This window comes from Protomyctophum parallelum (assembly GCF_964188405.1).
Source record: "Protomyctophum parallelum genome assembly, chromosome: 14".
NCBI classification, from domain to species: domain Eukaryota; kingdom Metazoa; phylum Chordata; class Actinopteri; order Myctophiformes; family Myctophidae; genus Protomyctophum; species Protomyctophum parallelum.
Window position 1 is genome coordinate 35,206,774 of NC_139709.1, and position 24,313 is coordinate 35,231,086.

Consider the following 24,313-nt stretch of genomic DNA (forward strand, 5'->3'; position numbering starts at 1 on the left):
GCGGGGCCATTACTGAGGTGTAATCCATGGAGCAGTGCCCTGTAGGCCAGCTGTAGCTAATCATTGCTGCTGCGTTTAATGGTACACCTAAGTAATGGCAGCGCCCAGAGCACCCCTCTGTGGATTTGTCTATAGGGCTGTCCCATTTGTCTTCAGATCAATATCACAATTCTATCAATCTTTTGTCTCAATTACGATTGACAGATAGCACATTCATAAGAAGAAAGAGATAGACGGTAGACGGCAACCAGACTTCATTTTAGTGGACGGGAGCAGGATGGTAAAATGAACAGGACGGCACGGCAGCCCAGCAGCCAGAACCGGTGACGGTAACGGCACACGGCAGACGGCATCAATTATAAAATATCTAATCTTTTTACCGTTCCGTGCCGTCCAGCAGGTTTTGCCGTCTTCCATGTGAATGCAGCAATGGAGCATAAGCAGGTTATTATTGGTTCTAAATGTCGGTTTCGATTTCGGTTGACTAACCAGCCTCGCCACTAAATGCATGTCTTCAAAAGTTATACAACCACCAGCAAGTGCATTATAAATTAACACAGATACAACTTTGTTATCTCTGCAGATTGACAAGGCCTGTCTCCCTCTCAGCTTTCCTTATCATCTGTCTCTCCTACACACTGTCTCCCTCAGCTTTCCTTATCATCTGTCTCTCCTACACTCTGTCTCCCTCTCAGCTTTCCTTACCGTCTGTCTCTCCTACACGCTGTCTCCCTCTCAGCTTTCCTTACCGTCTGTCTCTCCTACACTCTGTCTCCCTCTCAGCTTTCCTTACCGTATGTCTCTCCTACAGTACACTTTGTCTCCCTCTCAGCTTTCCTTACCGTCTGTCTCTCCTACACTCTGTCTCCCTCTCAGCTTTCCTTACCGTATGTCTCTCCTACACTTTGTCTCCCTCTCAGCTTTCCTTACCGTCTGTCTCTGCTACACTGTCTCCCTCTCAGCTTTCCTTATCGTCTGTCTCTCCTACACTCTGTCTCCCTCTCAGCTTTCCCGTCTGTCTCTCCCACAGGACAAACCGCATGCTGCATGCTTAACAACAGTTCCAGTGAACAGTGACTCACCTCATATGCAAAGCATCATTGGTAGGCCTGCTCATCTGCAGGTGTCTGGGTGCAGTCAGTCATCATCTGGCCGATCTGTGGGTCGCAGACACATTTTTATGGGTCCCTTTATTTTTGTTTTTTTTATTATTATTTTTTTATTAAACATTTTCAAAAAACATTCCCATTTTCTTTTTCATGAATTGAAAACAAAATTTAAAGATTTTTTTTTACTGGTAATTTCATGAAGAAATCAAAGAAAAATCGAAGAAAATCCCTAAATAAGACAAATGTTTAAGAAGTGAACAATGTTTAAGCTAAAGTGAAAATAACAGATCAGCTATTGTCACTAGCTTGATTCCTAGGCAAACGTCTAATTTCCTTATTGGGTTTTGACTTTTGAGCTAAAAAGTTTGGGAACTACTGCTTTAGCTATGTTGCAGATTAAACATTTCCATATATCGCTTCATAGACTTGTTTGACAGCACTATCATCAGTGCTGTGTGAATTCATGTTTTTTAGGGGGGTTTTTTCATGTCAAAGTGCATTTTCAGACATTCAACCAGACTTAAACTATTGGAGTGAACAATGGAGAAATGCTTTTTCTACGTTGCATTTTCCTAATAAAAGTGAAAATGCAAGAAGAAAAAAGAAATGAGAAGAGTCTGCAGGAAGCTGAACCAACAACAACAAGCAAAAGGAGAAGTGAGTGTCACTGTGAGAGAGTCCAAATACACAACATCTGTGTCACCCCTTCCCCCTGTGTGCGTGCGTGCACGCGTGCCTGTGCGTGGCGTGTGTGCGTTAATGTACTGTATGTTTGTTGGCAACTCAAACCATAGCTCTCTAGCACACACCTGCTCACTGTGAGTTGAAGGCAGTTGTGTGTGTCTGTGTGTCACGCACGCACGCACGTGCATGCATGTAAGGATGGATGGACAGCTGATCTCACACACAGACACAATTGCACAAAAACATGAGACCCCCCCCACCCCTGCATTCACCCCCCTTTCACCTCTGAGGAGTGACAGAGGGTTTCTGTGTCAGGGGCCGGACAAGGACAGTGTCTCTCATACTGAGTGGACATTATAGGACAGTAGAGGACAGTGGATTAACCACCGCGCATGTATCCGTAAAACCTCCATGTATTGAAACACTCTAAGAAGGTTGGAGACCACCTGATGACCTCTCTTCCATGCAGGCCAAGGCTTCATCCATTAGGAATGGATTACATTCGCATCTTCGATTTACAAACTTATACTTTAGCTATCTTTGAAAAATCGTGAAAATGTGGCACAAATCTTTTAATATACTGTATATTCTTTCAGAGCGAACATTTTTAACGCAAATCTTTGCTTCGGGAGGGGGGTCTCTGGAACAACATATTTTCAGATGGGGGTTCGCGACCAAATACAATTCATTCTGGGGGTCCTTGACATGAAAAAGATTGAGCACCACTGACAGAAACATAGGGTTTTCAGAAAAATAAGGCATTTTTTTTTAATCTGCCTCAGCTCTAAATGGGTTAACGATCAATCACTATGTTGGATCCTGCCATTGTAGGAAATCAGATCGCTTTAGTGTCATTATAATTGCACGACACTGCCGTGCGACAACATATAAAATAGCGCTTAGTGGTTAATTGATCTGTTGATATGTTGTTATTTTTCTAATCACTTCTTAATTATTCAATTAATAAGCTTTAATTAAGAATGGATCAGCATGGACCAGAAAGGGTGTGTCTATCTATCACAGCTGTACTGATCAAGGTTCATTTTGTCCTCTCCTGCCCTCTAATCTCGAATTCTCCCCACACTCCTTTTCTACTGATGTATATTTTATACCATACAGAGGAGAAAATGTGCAAGGCAGACAGACGAGATTCGATGTTCCATGAGTTGTTTATTTCAACGAAGTACAGCTTACAGCATAGACAGACTCACGCCAGCCAGCAGGGTGGCTGACGTCTCCCATGTAGGCTTGCGCCCAACTGAACAAATGATTGTATTCTAGGGTCACTACTTAAGCACTTTACATTGGCGTGGGGTGTCGACATTTGTCGCATATTTATTAGTGGCAAAGTCTTTGATCAACCAGTCTGTTCCTTCAGGTCAACAAACTCTTTTGTTATGCCAATAACCACCGGAATTCGGCTCCAGGATATATCACCCTGAGAAGGCCTAGGTGCTAATCACCCAAAATAGGTCTACTGTCTGTAGCCATGTAAATTGCAAAAGGCAGAAGGACACAAGAGCATGTAATATTGCAGAATTATGGAATCTCATATTCATCACTGTCCTCTCATCTCCTCTCCACGTCTCCTCTGCTGCCCATACGCACACACACAGTATGTCTTTTACTAGAGAGAGAGAGAGACAGAGAGAGAGAGAGAGAGAGAGACCTACTTCTTGATTGTGATTAATTTGTGTTGCTAGGTAACGGCAGTGGAAGCACAGTGAGTTTTGGCTCCAAAGAAAAGGGCGGCACAGCAGATACGTTTCAACACCACTACACTGCCACTGTTTCCCAAACAGTGGGTTGGGACCCATTTGTGGGACGCAGATTCCCTTTTTTGGGTTGCGAGTGAGTGAATGCCTTAATTTTTGGTTTCCTACATTTTGTCATTCATTATTATTTTAAGCAATTGACTAAATATGTCCACATAAAAATCACACATTTTGAAAATGTGAACGCATGAAAAATACATTATTCTCAAATGTTACAGGGTGCCGGTGCGACCCCCCAGAATAATCATAATTTGAACTGTGTGTGTGTGTGTGTGTGTGGCAGTTAATGTGGCAGCCACTTTGTAACGCTGTTTTGAAAGGTGCTATATAAATAAAGCATTATTATTATTATTATTATAATCAGTGGTTGGTCACGGGAGGATCAGTCTTTTAAGAAGACTGTCTCTGCAGCATGACACGCAGAGTCACAGGTGGCAAGAGCACTGTGCGCGTGCGTGTGTTTTTTCCCCCAACTATTCCAACTCTTTTATGCTAGGATTGCACAGGAGAAAACACCTCTTGTCTGACAATAACACTTCGACACAAAACTCTGAACACTGTCCGGATTTGACCCGAGGAGAGCCTGTTTTGGGGTGAGCGTTCTTGTATTTGTTGCTGGCACTAAATCTTTTCAGATGGGGGCCCATGCACTCCATGGACAACTCCATATGAATTGCTTAGTTTTTTCTCCTTCTTTTACATGAAAATGTTTGAAAACCACTGATCTAAACCACATGAGGAAGCAAACTCAAATAAGCAACTAGACTTTAGTATTATACAGTATACTAGTCTATTATCCGTCATGTACTGTAGCATGGATGTCAGGTATTGCAGTGGTTCTCAAACTGGGGTCCAGGGACCCCTAGGGGTCCTTGATGGGCGAGTTGTGAGCTGATGAACGTGGCCAGTTAAGACTCACCCGTGGCTTCCATGTGAGGTTAGGGTTAGGAATTACGTCATATGGCAGCCAAATCTATGGACATTTAAATGTTTGTTCAGAGCACATTTAACGTGACGTCATGTGGCAGCCAAGTCTATGAACTAAACAAACATTACCAGGCGCGAGGCACCATTCACATTAAGTCTAGTTTTACTTTGAGTTATTATTGTTTGTTTTAGTTAACTATAATGCAGTGGTTGTAAAACCATTTCATCTCAAGGACCGCTAAATAGATGGGCTATAATAGAGTTAAAGTGCCAAAACGGTTACTTTTCAGGATTCCAATAAAAGTGAGGGGCGCTAATATTCGTCAATTCGTTTACTGAACAAACTTTTAACTAAAGACAAACATTAAACCTGTGTATAGGAGGGTGCCCCTCAAAAATAGCAAAAATAGCAGAGCCACAAGCTCCAAATGGGACGTTTTGTGGATATACTACTACATGATCAAGTCAATCAATTAATTTACATAAAAGAAAACGCAAAATGTTAGAATATAGAGATAAGAGTTTTCTCCCCGACAGCAACAGCCTATCTCCCACTATGTATAGAGACAACAGGTCTGTGTGTTTGGTTTAGCATGGATTTGTTAGCCAAGGATAATACTCCGGAAAATACCTTCCCTATACAGAGGCCCCTTCCACCTCCTGCTGCCATTGGCCTGCCCAGCATTATACTCCTCACGTGATTGGAGGAATCTGAAGTCACTCAAGGGATTCCCCCTCCCTCCACAGAGCAAGCTGCCAGCCTCAGGTTAAGGTCTTAAGTGTTGATTAGTGTGTGTGTGTGTGTGTGTGTGTGTGTGTGTGTGTGTGTGTGTGTGTGTGTGTGTGTGTGTGCGTGCGTGCGTGAGAGTGCATGCGTGCATGTGCGTTAACTAAGTATACATTCACATAGCCCTGCAATAGCCAGTGGAGCAAGGAGTACTATTATTGCCAGGTGCAAAGCAACCTGGCCTACATTTGCATGCACCACTACTGACAACCGTAAAGACGACTCTAAACAGGAAACCCAGTGCAGTTGCCGGAAGCCGTTCATTGGGCCGCCTCAGCTTCACGTTCTCATTCTTCACTCATCCAATCACAATCATAGCTTTATACCGGCTATTTAAACTGGAAGTTTGTACTGCTCGTCCTGCTTGCTGATTCTTGCGTTCTGCTAAACCTTTGCTGCTCACCCTCCTCCACCCCAGCTACCACCTGTCGTTATAATAAATATATTGCTCATTTAATATTCAATAAATATATATTCCATCCGTTCATGAGTTGTCCTGACTGAACTATTTTTGGCTAATGTTTGTTCCATCCATCGTAATGCAATGGCTAAAAGACATATGAAAATATAAAGGTCACTCCATTATATTTTCTATGCTGGAACAAGCTATAGTTCACCATGCAACCTGACACGTGTAGTGTCGCAATTCCTCTCAAAATCCACGGTTGTAGAAAGGGAAAGTAAATAATATGAAAAAATTCCCAACTTTCACAAAGATAACATTTCCATGAAGGCCTCTGGGTGACACGGACAACTGTCACGTATATGTAAACCACGAGCATGTGTGTGTGTAATACATGTCTACTCTGTACTCTAGCCCAGTGTTTCCCAATTGTTTTAGCTCGTGACCTAAAAAAATTAAATTAGATGTTTGCTCACTAGTGAAAATAGCAGATCTAAAAGCTCACAACGTGTTGTGAGCTTGCAGATCAACTATTTTCACTCATTCTTAAGCATTTATTTTTTAATTTATCTAATTTCATAGATTTTTCTTTGTGATTTTTCTTCATGAAATTACTGAAAAAAATAATTGAAATTTGTTTTTAATTTAAGAAATGTTTTGCTTTTTTGGGAATGTTTTTAGAAAATGTTTTGAAATAATTAAATGTAGGAAACCAAAAATAAAGGGACCCATACAAATGTGTCCGCGACCCACAGGTCCCGACCCAGTGTTTGGGTACCAGTGCTCTAGCCTGAGAACCAAAAAGAGATGTTCATAATACAATTCAGGTGCCAATTCAACTGCCATATATTGATCCTTCCCCATCCATCCTTCCTCTTCGATGTCTCCCTTTTGACTCATACCTGTCCATTCAAATTTCAAACTCTATAGACAGGCCTGAACCAGTTATTAGTGCAGCCGCACCCGGCAGCCAGCGAAAACTAGAGTTCTCGACAGGCCCGAAAATTAAGGCCCGGCCCTACCTGGGCCCTCATCAAACCCTGAACAATCAAGAGAATGTCCCCGCTACCACCCTTAGATCTCCATATACTGTATATAGAGCTGACATGTTCAGACATTCCATATGTTGATCTGACCTCATCAAACCGTGTACACTCATGCTCCTTATATGGCCTGTACAGAATTCATTCCATGTTGATCTGACCCACCATGCCAAAGCGCCAGCGCTCGCCCAGCAGTCTGCCGTCAACGAGGCGAATGCGTGCATGCGACCTCGCCCTTTAGGGAGGTCGCCTCTCACCCTCAGGCGTCTTACTGGTACTATGACGTATTGTGCGTGCCCCCCCGTGACGTCATGTGGCAGCCAAGTCTATGGATTCGCAGACTGCGCATCCCCCAAAGGTGCCCCTCACATCACACAAGTGTGATTTTTATGTACTGGTAAACACCAGCGATTGTATCGCCACGCAAACGGTTGCAAGTAGACACATGTAGATGCATGTAGTTGCAAACAACCATTGAATTGAATCAACTGAAACACTTGGGTCGACATGCGCCGATGTGTAACAGGACATATCACACCACTGGGACAAATGCTAAGGGCTTAAAAGGCTGTGTGTCTTTTAGGAGCGGGAGGGCGCTTTGGACTGTATCATCTTCATTGCACAAGCACGCAGATTCACACATGCAATGTTCGAAGGCTTGCGTGTGCATACGTGTTTCTAATCCAGGTTGTGTTATTACTTGTGCAAGCAGAGCGCGCAAGTAATAGTTTATATATAATCTGTAAAATAAAATAGCAAATTGTGCCTGATTTGCTGGGACCAGAGTACATGGTGTGTATATGTATGACTAGCTCTCAATGATGACGTAAGAAATATGGTCATGTACTGTATGTAATCTGGTCCCAGCAAATCAGGCACTTTTGATGCGTATGCAAATAAAACAGCAAATTGTGCCTGATTTGCTGGGACCAGATTACATACATGACCATATGTCTTACGTCATCATTGAGAGCTAGTCATACATATACTATATATATGTAATTTGTAAAATAAAATAGCAAATTGTGCCTGATTTGCTGGGACCAGAGTACATGGTGTGTATATGTATAACTAGCTCTCAATGATGACGTAAGAAATATGTGGATTAAAGGACCCAATGCCAGAGTGTAATTGGTCTTCGATTGTGACGTAATGACGATATGTTTTAGTGTTGATTAATTAAAGGTAATGCTCCTGTGTATACATGTGTAACCTGGTCCCAGCAAATCAGGCACAATTTTCTGTTTTATTTGCATACGCATCAAAAGTGGCAGGTTGGCTGGGACGGATTTTGGCGCAAAGTAACCACAGTATACCGCTAATCAACTTACAAATTACATATATATAGTATATGTATGACTAGCTCTCAATGATGACGTAAGAAATATGGCCATGTATGTAATCTGGTCCCAGCAAATCAGGTACAATTTGCTGTTTTATTTGCATACGCATCAAAAGTGGCGGGTTGGCTGGGACGGTTTTTGGCGCAAAGTAACCACAGTATACCGCTAATCAACTTACAAATTACATATATATAGTATATGTATGACTAGATCTCAATGATGACGTAAGAAATATGGTCATGTATGTAATCTGGTCCCAGCAAATCAGGCACAACTTGCTGTTTTATTTGCATACGCATCAAAAGTGGCGGGTTGGCTGGGACGGTTTTTGGCGCAAAGTAACCACAGTATACCGCTAATCAACTTACAAATTACATATATATGTATAACTAGCTCTCAATGATGACGTAAACATAAAATATACCGCTAATCAACTTACAAATTACATAACTAGCTCTCAATGATGACGTAATAAAGATGTGGATTAAAGGACCCAATGCCAGAGTGTAATTGGTTTTCGATGGTGACGTAATGACGATATGTTTTAGTGTTGGGAGAATTAAAGGTAATGCTCTTATGTATACATGTATGTAATCTGGCACCACTGCCATATCAGGCACAAGTAGTCATTACGTAACATGCATAAAGTAGGTAGGTAGCAAATAGTTAAACCTAATCAACATTTCAAACGTTCCTTCACAGAGAAACTGAGATTTGACAGTTTGTAGCGGTCGAAAGTACTTGTTGTGGATAATTATACACATTGTTGATAAAATGTCAATTAATTTATGTAATCTAACTTACTAGAGCAGTTGTCCAGGGAGCACCAGTCGTCCTTGAGGGGGTTCCAGGTGGTCCCCAGCTAAATGATGGAGAGTTGGTAACCAAATGGACACTTATAGATCTTTTAACTCTTGAGAGTGTACTGAAGAATATATTTTTTTCATTATTTACATTACTTAATTTACAAGAACACAATTAGAGATTGTAAAATAATTGTTATTTTGATCAACGTCTCTCCTTATCTCTCTCCTATGGCACCACATCAAAACAGCATGGAATTGTGGACAAAATCTTATCTAACGTTAACAAAATCTGCTTTAGTTTTGGGTTTACAAGGCTAAACCTCATGAAATGGTGGTCCGGGGCTCAAATGCCGAATAAATAATAGGCCTTGATATGAAAAGGGTTGAAAACCACTGTACTTGAGGTCACAAAACCTATGACCTATATACAGTCTGGGGGAATGTGGTCTGGACTCGGTGATCTATCCGGTTCTGGTCACTGATGCCCAGGTCACCTCTTGGACCCTCCAGTGTGTAGACACACAGTGGCTACTCAGTGGCTGGAGCAATGTTTACGTTTCTGTTCCCTTTAGACAAAGTCATCTCATGATATGCTGTGTTTGGATCCAGTGTGACTGGACATGAATATTGTAAGAACTCAGCTCTGGACTTGGGTTCTGGTGTTGACAGAAAAACATATACCATATCTATGTTTACCACTTCCTCTTTAAGACTGTCTTCTATGTCGTCCCTCATCTTTGACACGGCCACGGTCACATCTTCAAAGTATCTCGGAGGACGGACATTGCTGCTGACTGGGTGTGTAGATTCACTGATCCTGGAGAGGGAGGTGGAACTGTGTAGAAAATGGATTTGATCCTCTGTGTGAGATCTGCTCCAGCTCAGCATGTCTCCTCCTCAGTTCAGTAACCTCCTGCTCCACACGATTCCTCTGTTTTTCAGCACGTCTCACATCATGTTTCTGCTGGTCTCTGATCTGCTCCCTCACCTCAGATCGTATTCTCTCAATGAAAGAGTTAAGCTCAGTAAAGACTGTGTCACAATACTCCACTGCTCTATCAGCACAGTGATTGATGGACTCCACCTGTTGGTGAAGCACCTTCACGTCTTCCCTTCTCTCCTGGATTATGTGCTGGATGCAGAAGTTCTCCTGAAGCTTTGTGGAGACGTTGACCAGCTTGTGTTTCTTAAAGGCAGGAGATTGATAGTGAGGCTGGACGTGAGTGTCACAGTAAGAGACCAGACACTGAAGACACATCTTCACAGCTTTCTGTTTTCTCTCAGTACAGCAGGAATCACAGGCCACATCTCCAGGTTCAGCATAGCAGTGATCAGGATGAACAGTTGGGGTTCCTATCTTCTTCAGGCTCTCCACCACCTCAGCCAACATGGTGTTTCTCTTCAGAACAGGTCTTGGGATGAACGTCTGTCTGCACTGTGGACAGTTGAATCTCCCTCTTTGATCATCCTGATTCCAGTGTGTCTCAATACACTTACTGCAGTAGTTGTGTCCACAGGGAACACTCACTGGATCCTTCAGTAGGTCCAGACAGATAGAACAGCAGAACCTTTCTTGGTCCAGTTGAACTCCTTGTTGTGGCATTTTACAGCTGAAGTTATCTGACAAACACTGTTGCTAAGTAAATTATTGAACTAATAATTATTCCTGGAAATGCTACAGCCACATATACATACTGTTGGGCTAATTTGAAGTGACTCTTTAAAGGACAATTTGGTTGTGATGATTACATTGTGATGACATTGCATGATGTAATTTTTTCAAATCTCTATCAAATAGCCAAAATCCAGCATAGAGTCTGGGTGAAATGTGGTCTGTGGAAGAGAGTCATGGTGTCAGAGATGCTGTGGAAGAACAGAGTACCTCCTATTCTAATAGTGTATCCGTAGGCTTTCTCACATTCTAAGACAGCCAGAAAAACGCAACTCAGCTCGGTATAGTGTGTAATCATTAGACTCCCAACCCACACCTCCTGGCATCGAATCCCACTGCCGCCACAATTTTTTTGTCTGTCCGACCGTATGTCCGTTTGTGTACGCGATGTCTGTCTGAGTAGGACCTATTGAACCTGCAGCTGCTTAAGTCAAAAACTGTGCTTGGCTCAAAGGCACTCCAAGGCACCACACACAGTATTTTATTTATTTTTTTAAGATATTCTTTTGCGGCTTACGCCTTTTTATTGATTTTTGAAGGGACAGACAGTAGGCTGACAGGAAACGGGAGAGAGATGGGGGATGACATGCAGTAAAGGCCGTGTCGGGTCCGGGAGTCGAACCCGCGGCACACTGCGACTGGATTACCAGTCCGGTGCCCAGACCGTTACGCCACGGCCTGGGCCCACACACAGTATTATAACACAGTCACTATGTAACTATAACACACAATAACTATAACAATAAAGTATAGTTTCACCGCTCAGTTTCAGTTTGCACGGGTGCGAATTTGACTACATTTCTTGGCCGATAAAGTATGTTTTAGACCGCGATGGAGGCGTGCCGCCAATTTGAGCTACGAGCGTTACCACTGAGCGAGCTAAAGCGCCCTGTCTCAACCAATGATAAGATTTTACCCCTGCCCCTGTTCTCATTGGTAAACATTTCATAGTTCCAATTATTTAGAATGGCATCTCATACAGACGGTTGAGTCCTTTGCAGTTACGAGTAGTTCACCCCCAAGAAATCTCAGTGGATTTGCCCTCTATGAAGGTTAAACAAAAAATTGAGCTCCCATGCCCCTCACAAAAATGCGAGGAAAATTTCTGAGAGCCCAAAACTCAAAATGGCTACCATCAGCTATGATGAAAATGAACCTTTCAATGGTTTGGCCTACAGTGCTGAGTAGAACTTGTTTTCTTGAGCTCTGCTCAAGGCAAGCTGATGTACAACTATAGTATACAGATAATCTCAAAGGTAATTTTACAGGTCAAAAGGTCAACTATTGTCTTAAACTGATTATTTATCAAACTAATGGAATGCTACTCTTCATCTGAATCTGTTGATTCTCCACACTGGCTCCACTCATCACCTGTTGTCTGAAGAGCCACAAGGTGGGAGCTGCTGGGGCAAGGGGAGTGTGACGAACTGGTCGGCACTTCCCATTCACAAGTTCCCAGCCGTTACCAAGGGGTGCTCTAGCTGTAGCAAGGTCGCAATGGAGCTGGCAAAATATAAGATGAAGATTCAGTGAGTCATCAGGTGGAAGACAGTGTACATTTGTGCCACTTTGAAGGAGCCTTATGTTTAAAACAAACTGAAACTCTCCTGAAGCTTTGTGGAGGCGTTGACCAGCTTGTGTTTCTTAAAGGCAGGAGATTGATAGTGAGGCTGGACGTGAGTGTCACAGTAAGAGACCAGACACTGAAGACACATCTTCACAGCTTTCTGTTTTCTCTCAGTACAGCAGGAATCACAGGCCACATCTCCAGGTTCAGCATAGCAGTGATCAGGATGAACAGTTGGGGTTCCTATCTTCTTCAGGCTCTCCACCACCTCAGCCAACATGGTGTTTCTCTTCAGAACAGGTCTTGGGATGAACGTCTGTCTGCACTGTGGACAGTTGAATCTCCCTCTTTGATCATCCTGATTCCAGTGTGTCTCAATACACTTACTGCAGTAGTTGTGTCCACAGGGAACACTCACTGGATCCTTCAGTAGGTCCAGACAGATAGAACAGCAGAACCTTTCTTGGTCCAGTTGAACTCCTTGTTGTGTCATTTTACAGCTGAAGTTATCTGACAAACACTGTTGCTAAGTAAATTATTGAACAAATAATTATTCCTGGAAATGCTACAGCCACATATACATACTGTTGGGCTAATTTGAAGTGACTCTTTAAAGGACAATTTGGTTGTGATGATTACATTGTGATGACATTGCATGATGTAATTTTTTCAAATCTCTATCAAATAGCCAAAATCCAGCATAGAGTCTGGGTGAAATGTGGTCTGTGGAAGAGAGTCATGGTGTCAGAGATGCTGTGGAAGAACAGAGTACCTCCTATTCTAATAGTGTATCCGTAGGCTTTCTCACATTCTAAGACAGCCAGAAAAACGCAACTCAGCTCGGTATAGTGTGTAATCATTAGACTCCCAACCCACACCTCCTGGCATCGAATCCCACTGCCGCCACAATTTTTGTGTCTGTCCGTCCGTATGTCCGTTTGTGTACGCGATGTCTGTCTGAGTAGGACCTATTGAACCTGCAGCTGCTTAAGTCAAAAACTGTGCTTGGCTCAAAGGCACTCCAAGGCACCACACACAGTATTATAACACAGTCACTATGTAACTATAACACACAATAACTATAACAATAAAGTATAGTTTCACCGCTCAGTTTCAGTTTGCACGGGTGCGAATTTGACTACATTTCTTGGCCGATAAAGTATGTTTTAGACCGCGATGGAGCTACGATTGAGCTACGAGCGTTACCACTGAGCGAGCTAAAGCGCCCTGTCTCAACCAATCATAAGATTTTACCCCTGCCCCTGTTCTCATTGGTAAACATTTCATAGTTCCAATTATTTAGAATGGCATCTCATACAGACGGTTGAGTCCTTTGCAGTTACGAGTAGTTCACCCCCAATAAATCTCAGTGGATTTGCCCTCTATGAAGGTTAAACAAAAAATTGAGCTCCCATGCCCCTCACAAAAATGCGAGGAAAATTTCTGAGAGCCCAAAACTCAAAATGGCTACCATCAGCTATGATGAAAATGAACCTTTCAATGGTTTGGCCTACAGTGCTGAGTAGAACTTGTTTTCTTGAGCTCTGCTCAAGGCAAGCTGATGTACAACTATAGTATACAGATAATCTCAAAGGTAATTTTACAGGTCAAAAGGTCAACTATTGTCTTAAACTGATTATTTATCAAACTAATGGAATGCTACTCTTCATCTGAATCTGTTGATTCTCCACACTGGCTCCACTCATCACCTGTTGTCTGAAGAGCCACAAGGTGGGAGCTGCTGGGGCAAGGGGGGTGTGACGCACTGGTCGGCACTTCCCATTCACAAGTTCCCAGCCTTTACCAAGGGGTGCTCTAGCTGTAGCAAGGTCGCAATGGAGCTGGCAAAATATAAGATGAAGATTCAGTGAGTCATCAGGTGGAAGACAGTGTACATTTGTGCCACTTTTAAGGAGCCTTATGTTTAAAACAAACTGAAATTTAAAATTGTGACTTCACTGTCATTTGAGGAAACCCCCAAAATAAGGTGGAAGCCCTGACCCACAGGTTTAGAACCACAGCTGTAATGACCCTGACCCACAGGTTTAGAACCACAGCTGTAATGACCCTGACCCACAGGTTTAGAACCACAGCTGTAATGACCCTGACCCACAGGTTTAGAACCACAGCTGTAATGACCCTGACCCACAGGTTAAGAACCACAGCTGTAATGACCCTGACCCACAGGTTAAGAACCACAGCTGTAATGACCCTGACCCACAGGTTAAGAACCACAGCTGTAATGACCCTGACCCACAGGTTAAGAACCACAGCTGTAATGACCCTGACCCACAGGTTTAGAACCACAGCTGTAATGACCCTGACCCACAGGTTAAGAACCACAGCTGTAATGACCCTGACCCACAGGTTAAGAACCACAGCTGTAATGACCCTGACCCACAGGTTAAGAACCACAGCTGTAATGAACCCTGACCCACAGGTTAAGAACCACAGCTGTAATGACCCTGACCCACAGGTTTAGAACCACAGCTGTAATGACCCTGACCCACAGGTTTAGAACCACAGCTGTAATGAACCCTGACCCACAGGTTTAGAACCACAGCTGTAATGAACCCTGACCCACAGGTTAAGAACCACAGCTGTAATGAACCCTGACCCACAGGTTAAGAACCACAGCTGTAATGAACCCTGACCCACAGGTTAAGAACCACAGCTGTAATGAAGTGACTGATGCCTTCACTGCTCTTAGTGCTCTACTACAGTGGTTCCCAGAACTTTCTCATGTCAAGGACCCACAAATTGACATTATCGCGCGGAACCCCATTTGAAAAGATATGCCAGCGATCCCCATTTATACGGCTCTAGCAGTGATTCTCAAGGACCCTCAGTTTGACATGCATTAGTCTACGGACGCCCATTTAATAGCATTTAATTTTAAATGTTAATTAAATGTTAATTTAACTCTGAGAGTCCACAAAATGGAACCCATTTGTACACTCTCTGAGTTACAGACCCATAAGGGTCCATTAATTTTTGGTTCCTAACTATTTAACCCATTTAGCTGGAGACCCCTGGAACTCCCTCAAGACCGCTGGTCCCCAGACCCCACTTTGGGAACCACTGCTTTAATATACTCACTTAGTAATCTGAAAAGTCTGGTTTTAGTCATAACATTTTAGTCGACTAAATCTACTGACAAAGATTTTGGTCGTAATGCCTGCTTTTAGACTTGGTTCCATGATGAAAATAGCCGATCTACATGCGTGTAGATCTGCTATTTTCAGAACGCAACACCCGAGCACAACCAAACATAAAATGACTTGACATGGATCTCTTCTCCACTAGTCCCTCCCTAACACTTTCGTTAGTTTAGTTAGTTTAGTTTTTATTTGTTGACAAAAATTGTCAAGATATATATTTAGTCTTAATTTTAGTCATCATAGCATAGTTTTTATTTAGGTTTCATCAGTGAAGAAAGGTAGTCGAACATTTTTCGTCATAGTTTTAGTCGACAAAATTAACACAACAATGAAATAGCCAAATAAGTAATTGGACTACATTGTAAAACATGTCAATAATAACACAAATCATAGTTGACTTACACAGAAGCCAGTCTGCTACTATACCTAGCCTACAGTTCAGCAGAAATAGACTATGTAATGTATAAACATGTAATAATGTATGCATGCATGATCCCAATGCATGGACTGAGGGGCTGTCAGTGCTGTAGCACTTGTTACATCACAGCAGTTAGTCATTCTGTGAAAACCCATGAGACACAAGGCAGTCATTTAAACTACAGGTCAAAGGTTCACTGCATTTTCACACAAATGTATCAGATTACGGTATGGAATAGCGTTCATATTATTTCATTCATTTTTTTCATGTCACCTTTATTTATTCAGGAAGGTCAATTTAGAGCCAACGGTCTATTCCAATGACGCCCTGATTACAAGTTACAAGATAATTTCAGAATTTAAAAACATGCAAGCACAGCCAAATCTCATAGTATATTATACACGTTTCTTTTAAAGCCAGATTAAATGCCACTGTTGCAGGTTTAGATCATCCAAGAGAAAAGTTAATATGCAAATTGCAAAGGCAACTTTAGCCTGTTGCTTAGTGAGGACATGCTGCCATCTACTGACTGAAATGAGCATTACAACTAGTGGCGGACATGCTTCCATCTACTGACTGAAGTGGCTGAAGAAAAACAAAACAACAGATAGCATATAACAACTATTCATTTAATGAAAAATTGATATATTAATTTTACAATACATTTGCAGCTGACATTCTAGAGAATAAACACTTGAGAATGAGGAGCTCAGTGCTATCTTAAAAACATCAAGAAGAGTAAAAACAAACTTTGTTTTCTCTCCATCAAACGGACTGAAAGGGTCAAATGCATGATACATTTGTCCAATCTTTTGGACAAAATATCAGTCAAAAGAATGGTAATTAGTGGATTTAAAGTCTCTCCAAAATAGTGATCAGTGTCGAACCCAAACATCTGCCACGATCAAACACTACGGTAGTTTCATTTAGTCACCGAGTGTCACAAGTTACTCTTCCACGTGTTGAGCTGGGTGGCATCTTCCACTGTGAAGACAAACGAGACATCCATCAAACTCTACTGTACAGCACTGCCCAACCCTTTCTGACTTCCGGGAACAACCGCTGAAACGGTCCAGTGCTGTCGCCAATTGTTTTTATTGAGCTCCAAAAACATAAATGTTTTGTATGATCAGCTCAATTTGAGCTCAATTGTCAATTCCAATGCAATGAGTCAATCGGCTCTAGGCCGGGACCTGGATGGAATATAACCGGTGCGTTCACATTTTCTGAAAAAAGCCCGTGCATGGCATATTGTGACCATAAATTATGGTCGTCCAATGTAGTCCTTGGCAGGGAAGGAGTTTTAAGTAAAACAATTGCATACTTTTTACACCACTGGTTAGTTGATATGCAGCAGTGGTTCCCAAAGTGGGGTCCGGGGACCCCCAGGGGTCCTTGAGGGAGTTTCTGGGGGACCCCAGCTAAATGATATGGACTTGTTGGGGTCCCAGAGATAGAAATGTCATTAAATGTGGGTCCGTAGCCTTAGCCTAATGCATGTCAAACTGGGGGTCCTTGAAATTAAACGGGTTGAAAATCACTACCAGAGCTGTAAACATCTTCTCTTATGGGGGTCCCTGTCATATCTCTTCAAATGGGGGTCCGCAGGCTAATAAGTGTGGGTCCTTGACATGAAAAAGTTTGGGAACCACGATATATAGTACACAAGATATCAGCCCACAAGAACTTCAATAAGCGTTAGAGGTGCCATCAGAGAGCAGTTACATACCCAGGCGTATCTTGCCATCCTTCTCCAGTTTCTTTAAGTGATGGAGCAGGTTGACCTCCGCTGCTCGGTGGAGCTGTTCAGGAGTGTCCTAGAAGACGGGGTTCAACGGTATACAACTGTCACCATCAGGACCATGTATGGGACTACCTCCCTCTGGTACACATCGCTTGGACAATTGGCAGTTTACGAGCCACTGTCATGCAGGTTGCTTGATGATGGACATACGATTTAAAGTGGAGACAATATATGCAGACAGTAGAAAAACTGGCGGTAGATTTCTGACCACTCACTGCAATAAATGGTAAATGGTTCAGCTGAACATTAATGTAACACGTTGTTGTTGTTGTTAGGTTCCAAAATAAAAAAAGTTCCAAAATAAAGTAGTAGATCTACAAGCTTGAGCTTGCAGATCTACTACTTTTGATGCTTTTGTGTGACGCTGTAATAATATGATCAAGTAGGGTGTTAATAAAAAAAAAAATGAATAAAATAAAAACATGAATAAGGAGATGAGAGGTTTCTGCCTGGCGACAACAATATGCTGCATGGAGTTAGTCATTAGTCCTCCTCACCTTGTAGACGACCTTCACCAGCTCCATGGAGGAGAAGGCCCGTCTTCCCCCGGCCTGAATGACCTGGAGGATCTGCTGCTCTCTGAGGCTGCGGTGCCGGATGTACTCTCTGATCTTACTGCCCGCGTCCTGCACCATGGGGCCGTGACCTGGACACCATCGCAGAGGACACATTACTCTCTGATCTTACTGCCCGCGTCCTGCACCATGGGGCCGTGACCTGGACACCATCGCAGAGGACACATTACTCTCTGATCTTACTGCCCGCGTCCTGCACCATGGGGCCGTGACCTGGACACCATCGCAGAGGACACATTACTCTCTGATCTTACTGCCCGCGTCCTGCACCATGGGGCCGTGACCTGGACACCATCGCAGAGGACACGTTACTCTCTGATCTTACTGCCCATGTCCTGCACCATGGGGCCGTGACCTGGACACCATCGCAGAGGACACGTTACTCTCTGATCTTACTGCCCATGTCCTGCACCATGGGGCCGTGACCTGGACACCATCGCAGAGGACACGTTACTCTCTGATCTTACTGCCCGCGTCCTGCACCATGGGGCCGTGTCCTGGACACCATCGCAGAGGACACATTACTCTCTGATCTTACTGCCCGCGTCCTGCACCATGGGGCCGTGACCTGGACACCATCGCAGAGGACACATTACTCTCTGATCTTACTGCCCGCGTCCTGCACCATGGGGCCGTGTCCTGGACACCATCGCAGAGAACACATTACTCTCTGATCTTACTGCCCGCGTCCTGCACCATGGGGCTGTGTCCTGGACACCATCGCAGAGGACACATTACTCTCTGATCTTACTGCCCGCGTCCTGCACCATGGGGCCGTGACCTGGACACCATCGCAGAGGACACATTACTCTCTGATCTTACTGCCCATGTCCTGCACCATGGGGCCGTGACCTGGACACCATCGCAGAGGACACATTACTCTCTGATCTTACTGCCCGCGTCCTGCACCATGGGGCCGTGACCTGGACACCATCGCAGAGGACACGTTACTCTCTGATCTTACTGCCCGCGTCCTGCACCATGGGGCTGTGACCTGGACACCATCGCACAGGACACGTTACTCTCTGATCTTACTGCCCATGTCCTGCACCATGGGGCCGTGACCTGGACACCATCGCACAGGACACGTTCCAGCAGTGTTGATTTCGTCGACTAAGAAAACTATGCTATGATGACTAAAACTAAGACAAAATGTATTGACAATTTCGCAGATAAAAATAAGACTAAAATTGTTAAGGAGGGACTAGTGGAGAAGAGATCCAGTAGAACTAAAATATAAGTCATTTTAAATTGAAAATAGCTACAAGCTTGTAGATCGGCAATTTACAGCATGCAACCAAGTGTCAACCAAGTGTTACGAAAATACATACTTTGGCAAAACCAACTGCAGATGTTTTAGTCTAAAACTAGACTCACACTAAAACATTTCTGATGACTAAAATACTCAAAGGACTCTGACTAAACTATTGCATACTATGTTCCATCCCAACTTGCATCGTTCCCAAGTAGGCCGGTGGCCGACGGGCACAGGTCTAGTACAGTATAAATGCCAAAGGAGTGGGGACATAGAGTTATATATCTATAGAGAAGACACCCGAGTTCTCCTCCCATCCACTTGCATTAAGTTGCTCAAAAGCGCATGAGGCGGATTCACTCCTCCTTCCTGGTAGGAACAGAGTGCATTCTGGGACGGTTTGGTTACAAACACATGAACGCGCTGCCGTTGACTATCATTGTGCCGTTTGTGCGCGTTCACGTATGAAACATTCGTTCATGTGTCATGGCCCCAATCACATGAACGTGCGCAATGATAGTCAACGGAGCAGCGCTGGCTCGAGCTGCACTACCAAATCCGGCCACTATGTCCATTTCGCCTCAGGGTTTCCTCTGGGTGCCTTCTCTAGAAATATATACTCTAAGTGGGGACCACATATTTATGGACTAAAGCAAAAATAAAAAATCTCATCTCAAAGTCGTAATCTGTGAGTCGTGAAACAGCTAGGTTTTATGGAAGATGCTTCTTTATATATTTATTTAGGCACATCAGGGTAAACATAACATTCCTTCACATCAACACTGGATCCCAGTGTCAAACAATAAGGTCTTCTATTGTTGCTAGTTTGACCACTTCAAAAACTCCATCACTTTTAAATAACTAACCAAACACCAAATAACCAAAAATAGCCGATCTACAAGCTGACAATAGCTTCCATAGATGGAAGACATGCTGGCTTCTATGGAATCCAAATGACTGAAATCAGTTGTGGCGATTGAGAGCTTTATCCCATATATATTATTAGAGTGATTTCCAAGAGAACCAGTAGCAGGTAGCGGGAGTGACGTCGGGATTATGATGCTGGTTCTCAAACATGTTTTGGCTCAGGGCACGCATGTAAATAATGTTTTCATCCACGGCAACCCTGAATTACATCGTTTACTCTATAGAACCTTTTGTCATATTAATGGTACGTAAATATGAAAACCAAAATACACTCACAAAGAATACTGGAGAGAACCTTTTTTTTCCATTAGGACAGACTGAAAATAAGTTATATACTTGGAGTTTAACCACTAAAACCCCAGCATTCCTGTTCTGGGGGTGGGGGGGGGGCATTCACAGATAAATAACAGATCTACAAGCTCACAGCACGTCACACCATGGCACGTTGTGAGCTTGTATATCTGCTATTTTTGGTGAAGATACTTAGTGTACTGTAGGTAAAAAAAGATTACGCGAAAAGAAGTTAAACTGAAGTGACATTGACAAATTCTAAAGTATATTCTGAGGCATCAACTAAAGGCCCCCTTTCCACCTTTTCTTAATATTATTGAACCAGTTCAGAGTGTTTCCACTGAAAATGTATTGGTTCAGAACCCTAAAAGTTGTTTCGGAACTGGAACCAGAAAATGGCCACCAAGAATCTAGAACGGAACCACGTCTAGAACCAAAGTTATTTTGGTGGAAAAGGGGCCTTTGAGAAACCCTGCTCTACGATTGAGAGACTGGGGCAGAACTAACCAGGGTAGATGAGATCAGCCTCAGTGGCCAGCAGGAGGTGCAGTGAGCTCATGTAGTGGTACAGGTCCTCAAACACGGCCGTTCCCTCTCCCAGGATGCAGTCCCCGGAGAACACGGCACGCTCCTCCTCCAGCACCAAGGACATGTGGTCATCTGTGTGTCCCGGCGTGAACAATACCCTGTATAGAGCAGAAACATTGTGACTGCACGTCATGCAGGTGCCGGTTTCACGTAGGTATGCTGACCGGCCCGATATCAGTAAAAAAACAAAAACACGAAAATGACCGATATATTGGCTCCGATCCAAGCGATCCATACCATTAGTACACCCCAGGACTTCTAGCATGTAGCAGCATGTAGAGGCCACATGATCATAACAGTGTTTGCTAGTCGCAAGCAGCTTAGCCAGCAGGCAGCACGCAGCAGCAATACACAGCATAGAGAGACTTAAATATGTGGTGTATTGGATCGGTATCTCTATCGGATTGGTATCGGATCAGAATTGATACTGCCATATCGGTATCGGATCGGAAATGAAAAATCTAGATCGCAGCATCCCTAGTTTTATGTCATCAATTCCCAACAGAACGCTGGATTCAGTTTGTTCGACTCGTCCTCTTGTGTGTTGGCTAATCGCATTAGAATTAATCTTACCTCACGTTGTTGTCGATCGCATCGGGAGTGTTTTGGCTACATCTAGCTACTTCAGCTACATCCGGGATAGCGCCTACTCCGTCGCTAAATGTGCTCTGCTGTTATAAATCGATGGGCGCTCTGATTTAATGGATTAAATAACCCTGGGCGTTCGGGGTGTTAACAAGTACCATTTAATCCCCCATGCAGAGAAGTCATATTTTCACAATAGATAATTGTTTAACTTTCTGCTTATAATAACAAGTAACAACATACCCAAAATAGGGATAATCAGTACATCAAATAAAGACATCACAGTGAACTGACTTGAGTGTGGCTCCCTCGGTGTGGATGACATCTCCATCTTTTAAGTATGTGTACTCCTTGTCTCCCACCTTCTCGGTGGCAGCGGGACAGCGAGGCAGCTTGCTCACCCGTACCTGGGAACCTGTAGTATGACAGCTTGTTGTGGGCACGCACATGCCTAACCATATTGGCATAACTTTTGACTGCACATGTAATGCCCTCTCATCAACGCATAATAATATGTCGCCTCTGTCGGGTGGATACCTCGAATATACCTCGATACCCCAAAACGGTTACTTTTCATTTAAATTCAAAAGTAGCAGATCTACAAGCTTGACCTTATGGACCTGCTGCTTTTGATGCTTTTGTGTCACGCTATAGTATGGTCAAGTTAGTGTGTGTGTCAGGCCCGGCACCATGGGGGTGCCAGTGGGGGGGCCTGGCACACACAGTTGCAAATTCTGCCCCCTCAGTTTAAGTTTTATGTACGTATTGTTTTACTATATAAAAATTATGTGTGCGCCACTGCCCCCTCATGATTTTCAATGATGTGTGGTGTGTGTGTGTGTGTGTGTGTGTGTGTCCCTCACCGGTGATGTCTCTACAGATGTCAGTGAGTCCTCCGGTGTGGTCGTGGTGCCAGTGTGTCACCAGGACTTCCTGGATGGCTGTGTTGAACTGACTCAGGGCCAGCTTCAGGTTACTGATGTACTCCGGGACGCCAGGCTCTCCTGTGTCAATCAACACCCGCCTAGTGGGTACAGTGCAGGAAGATGCAAAAGCAGGAGCAGGTCATTAGCAATTAAGGTTGCTTTAGGGTTGATTATAACTTTGTATATTGCAACAAAAATGTGCCATTGTCATAAAATCCCAAGGCACACCTGGGTCTGTGCTACAAGTCCACATCAACCCTAGCATTATAAAAAATAAAAATAAATTACTGGTCAAAACATATCTGAAAGCAATAGCCTACTTTTAAAGCTAGTATTCCCAATTAAGTTGCAGTGTGACAGCTCTGCACATTACTGTATATATATCCCCTTCAAATGTACTACATTTTTTACACTTGCTTTGGTAATGTTAAACGTAGATCTGGCCCATAGCCCTAATGTCCTTTGCTGCCATTACGGCAGCACTTAAAGGACATTAAATGGCTATGGACCAGACCAGAGCTATGTTAAACGTACCGTGTTTAGTTTTCTCACGCCAATAAAGCTCCTCTGGACCTCTGCTTTGAATTAAGTGAAGAATACGGCTATTAAACAGTGGTGTAATAATTAACCTACTTGCTCCCGGTTCCCACTAGGTATGTGTTGGTGCCCTGCAGAGTCATTGGACCCGGGTTACATCCCAGGACTCGCACCACTCTGCTGGATAGCTGCTCGATGCGGGGGAGGACGGCGCTCATGGTGCTTAATTAACACTAATTAATGTTAGTGTATATTATCAACCTTCACTAAACTAGCAGGAACTAAGGTTACATTCTGCTCCCTAGCTGTTCAGTTCCACCATAGAGTTGATTTCCACGCGGAGATGGAAGCACTGTAAACAACGTTTACTTCCTGGATGTATGGTGACGTAGCTGTAGCAAACAAAATAAATACATGTGAATGTTGGTAACTACATTTCACCACTGGGTGACACCATTGTCAAATCTTAGCCACGATCTGCTCACTGCTGCAAAACCATTTCAATACTTTTTCAGATTTTGTATGTGCATTTCAGCAAAGTAATAATTGAGTGTAATCTCTATTACAAATTTGATCACAGTCTCTTCCACCCTTCATGCCACATATTGTATAATATGCAATATTGGGCTTCAGCAATAACGAGTTAGGCCTACTTTAAATTGCTGCCATATTTTGCCCAGTAACATGTAGTGTAAGCCAAGGTATCAGTTGACCAAAAACAGTAGGCTAATATTATTACATATTAATGTAAACATAGTACATGTTAATAATTACTCAGAATTTGTTGGCTGCCTTTTGAAAACATTTTAAGAGATTGCTACTTTATTTTATAGCCTTTTTGGCTCGTATTTTATTATATTTATTTAATTCCAAATAGATTCAGTTCTAAAAGGAGCTCGCTAATTATTACTCTTGATTTCAAGTAATAAGTAATGTAATAGTATAACTTTTTACATGAGTACTATGTAATAAGTAACATTACTCTCCTGAGTATCATTGTCCATCACTGATGATTTAGTATTGTACAGTGACTACCAGTTGGTGCGAGAGTTAGTTCATATTGTCCTTCACATGAAACAAATACGAGGTCTCCATGCTTTCTGTGCATTTTTGCAATCTTTATACACAAT

At 43.1% G+C, this 24,313-nt stretch overlaps 1 protein-coding gene across 1 annotated transcript; it reads right to left on the reverse strand.

Moving 5' to 3' along the window:
* Window positions 1-15,770: 15,770 nt before the first annotated feature.
* Window positions 15,771-23,536, reverse strand: lactb2 (lactamase, beta 2). The gene is made up of 7 exons (XM_083781280.1): window positions 23,280-23,536; window positions 22,584-22,744; window positions 22,015-22,135; window positions 21,055-21,233; window positions 17,997-18,145; window positions 17,425-17,512; window positions 15,771-16,679 (listed from the first exon to the last, which is right to left on the reverse strand). Exons 1-7 carry the CDS (start codon window positions 23,399-23,401, stop codon window positions 16,636-16,638), a joined length of 864 nt encoding a protein of 287 aa, XP_083637406.1. The 5' UTR covers window positions 23,402-23,536; the 3' UTR covers window positions 15,771-16,635.
* Window positions 23,537-24,313: the final 777 nt, after the last annotated feature.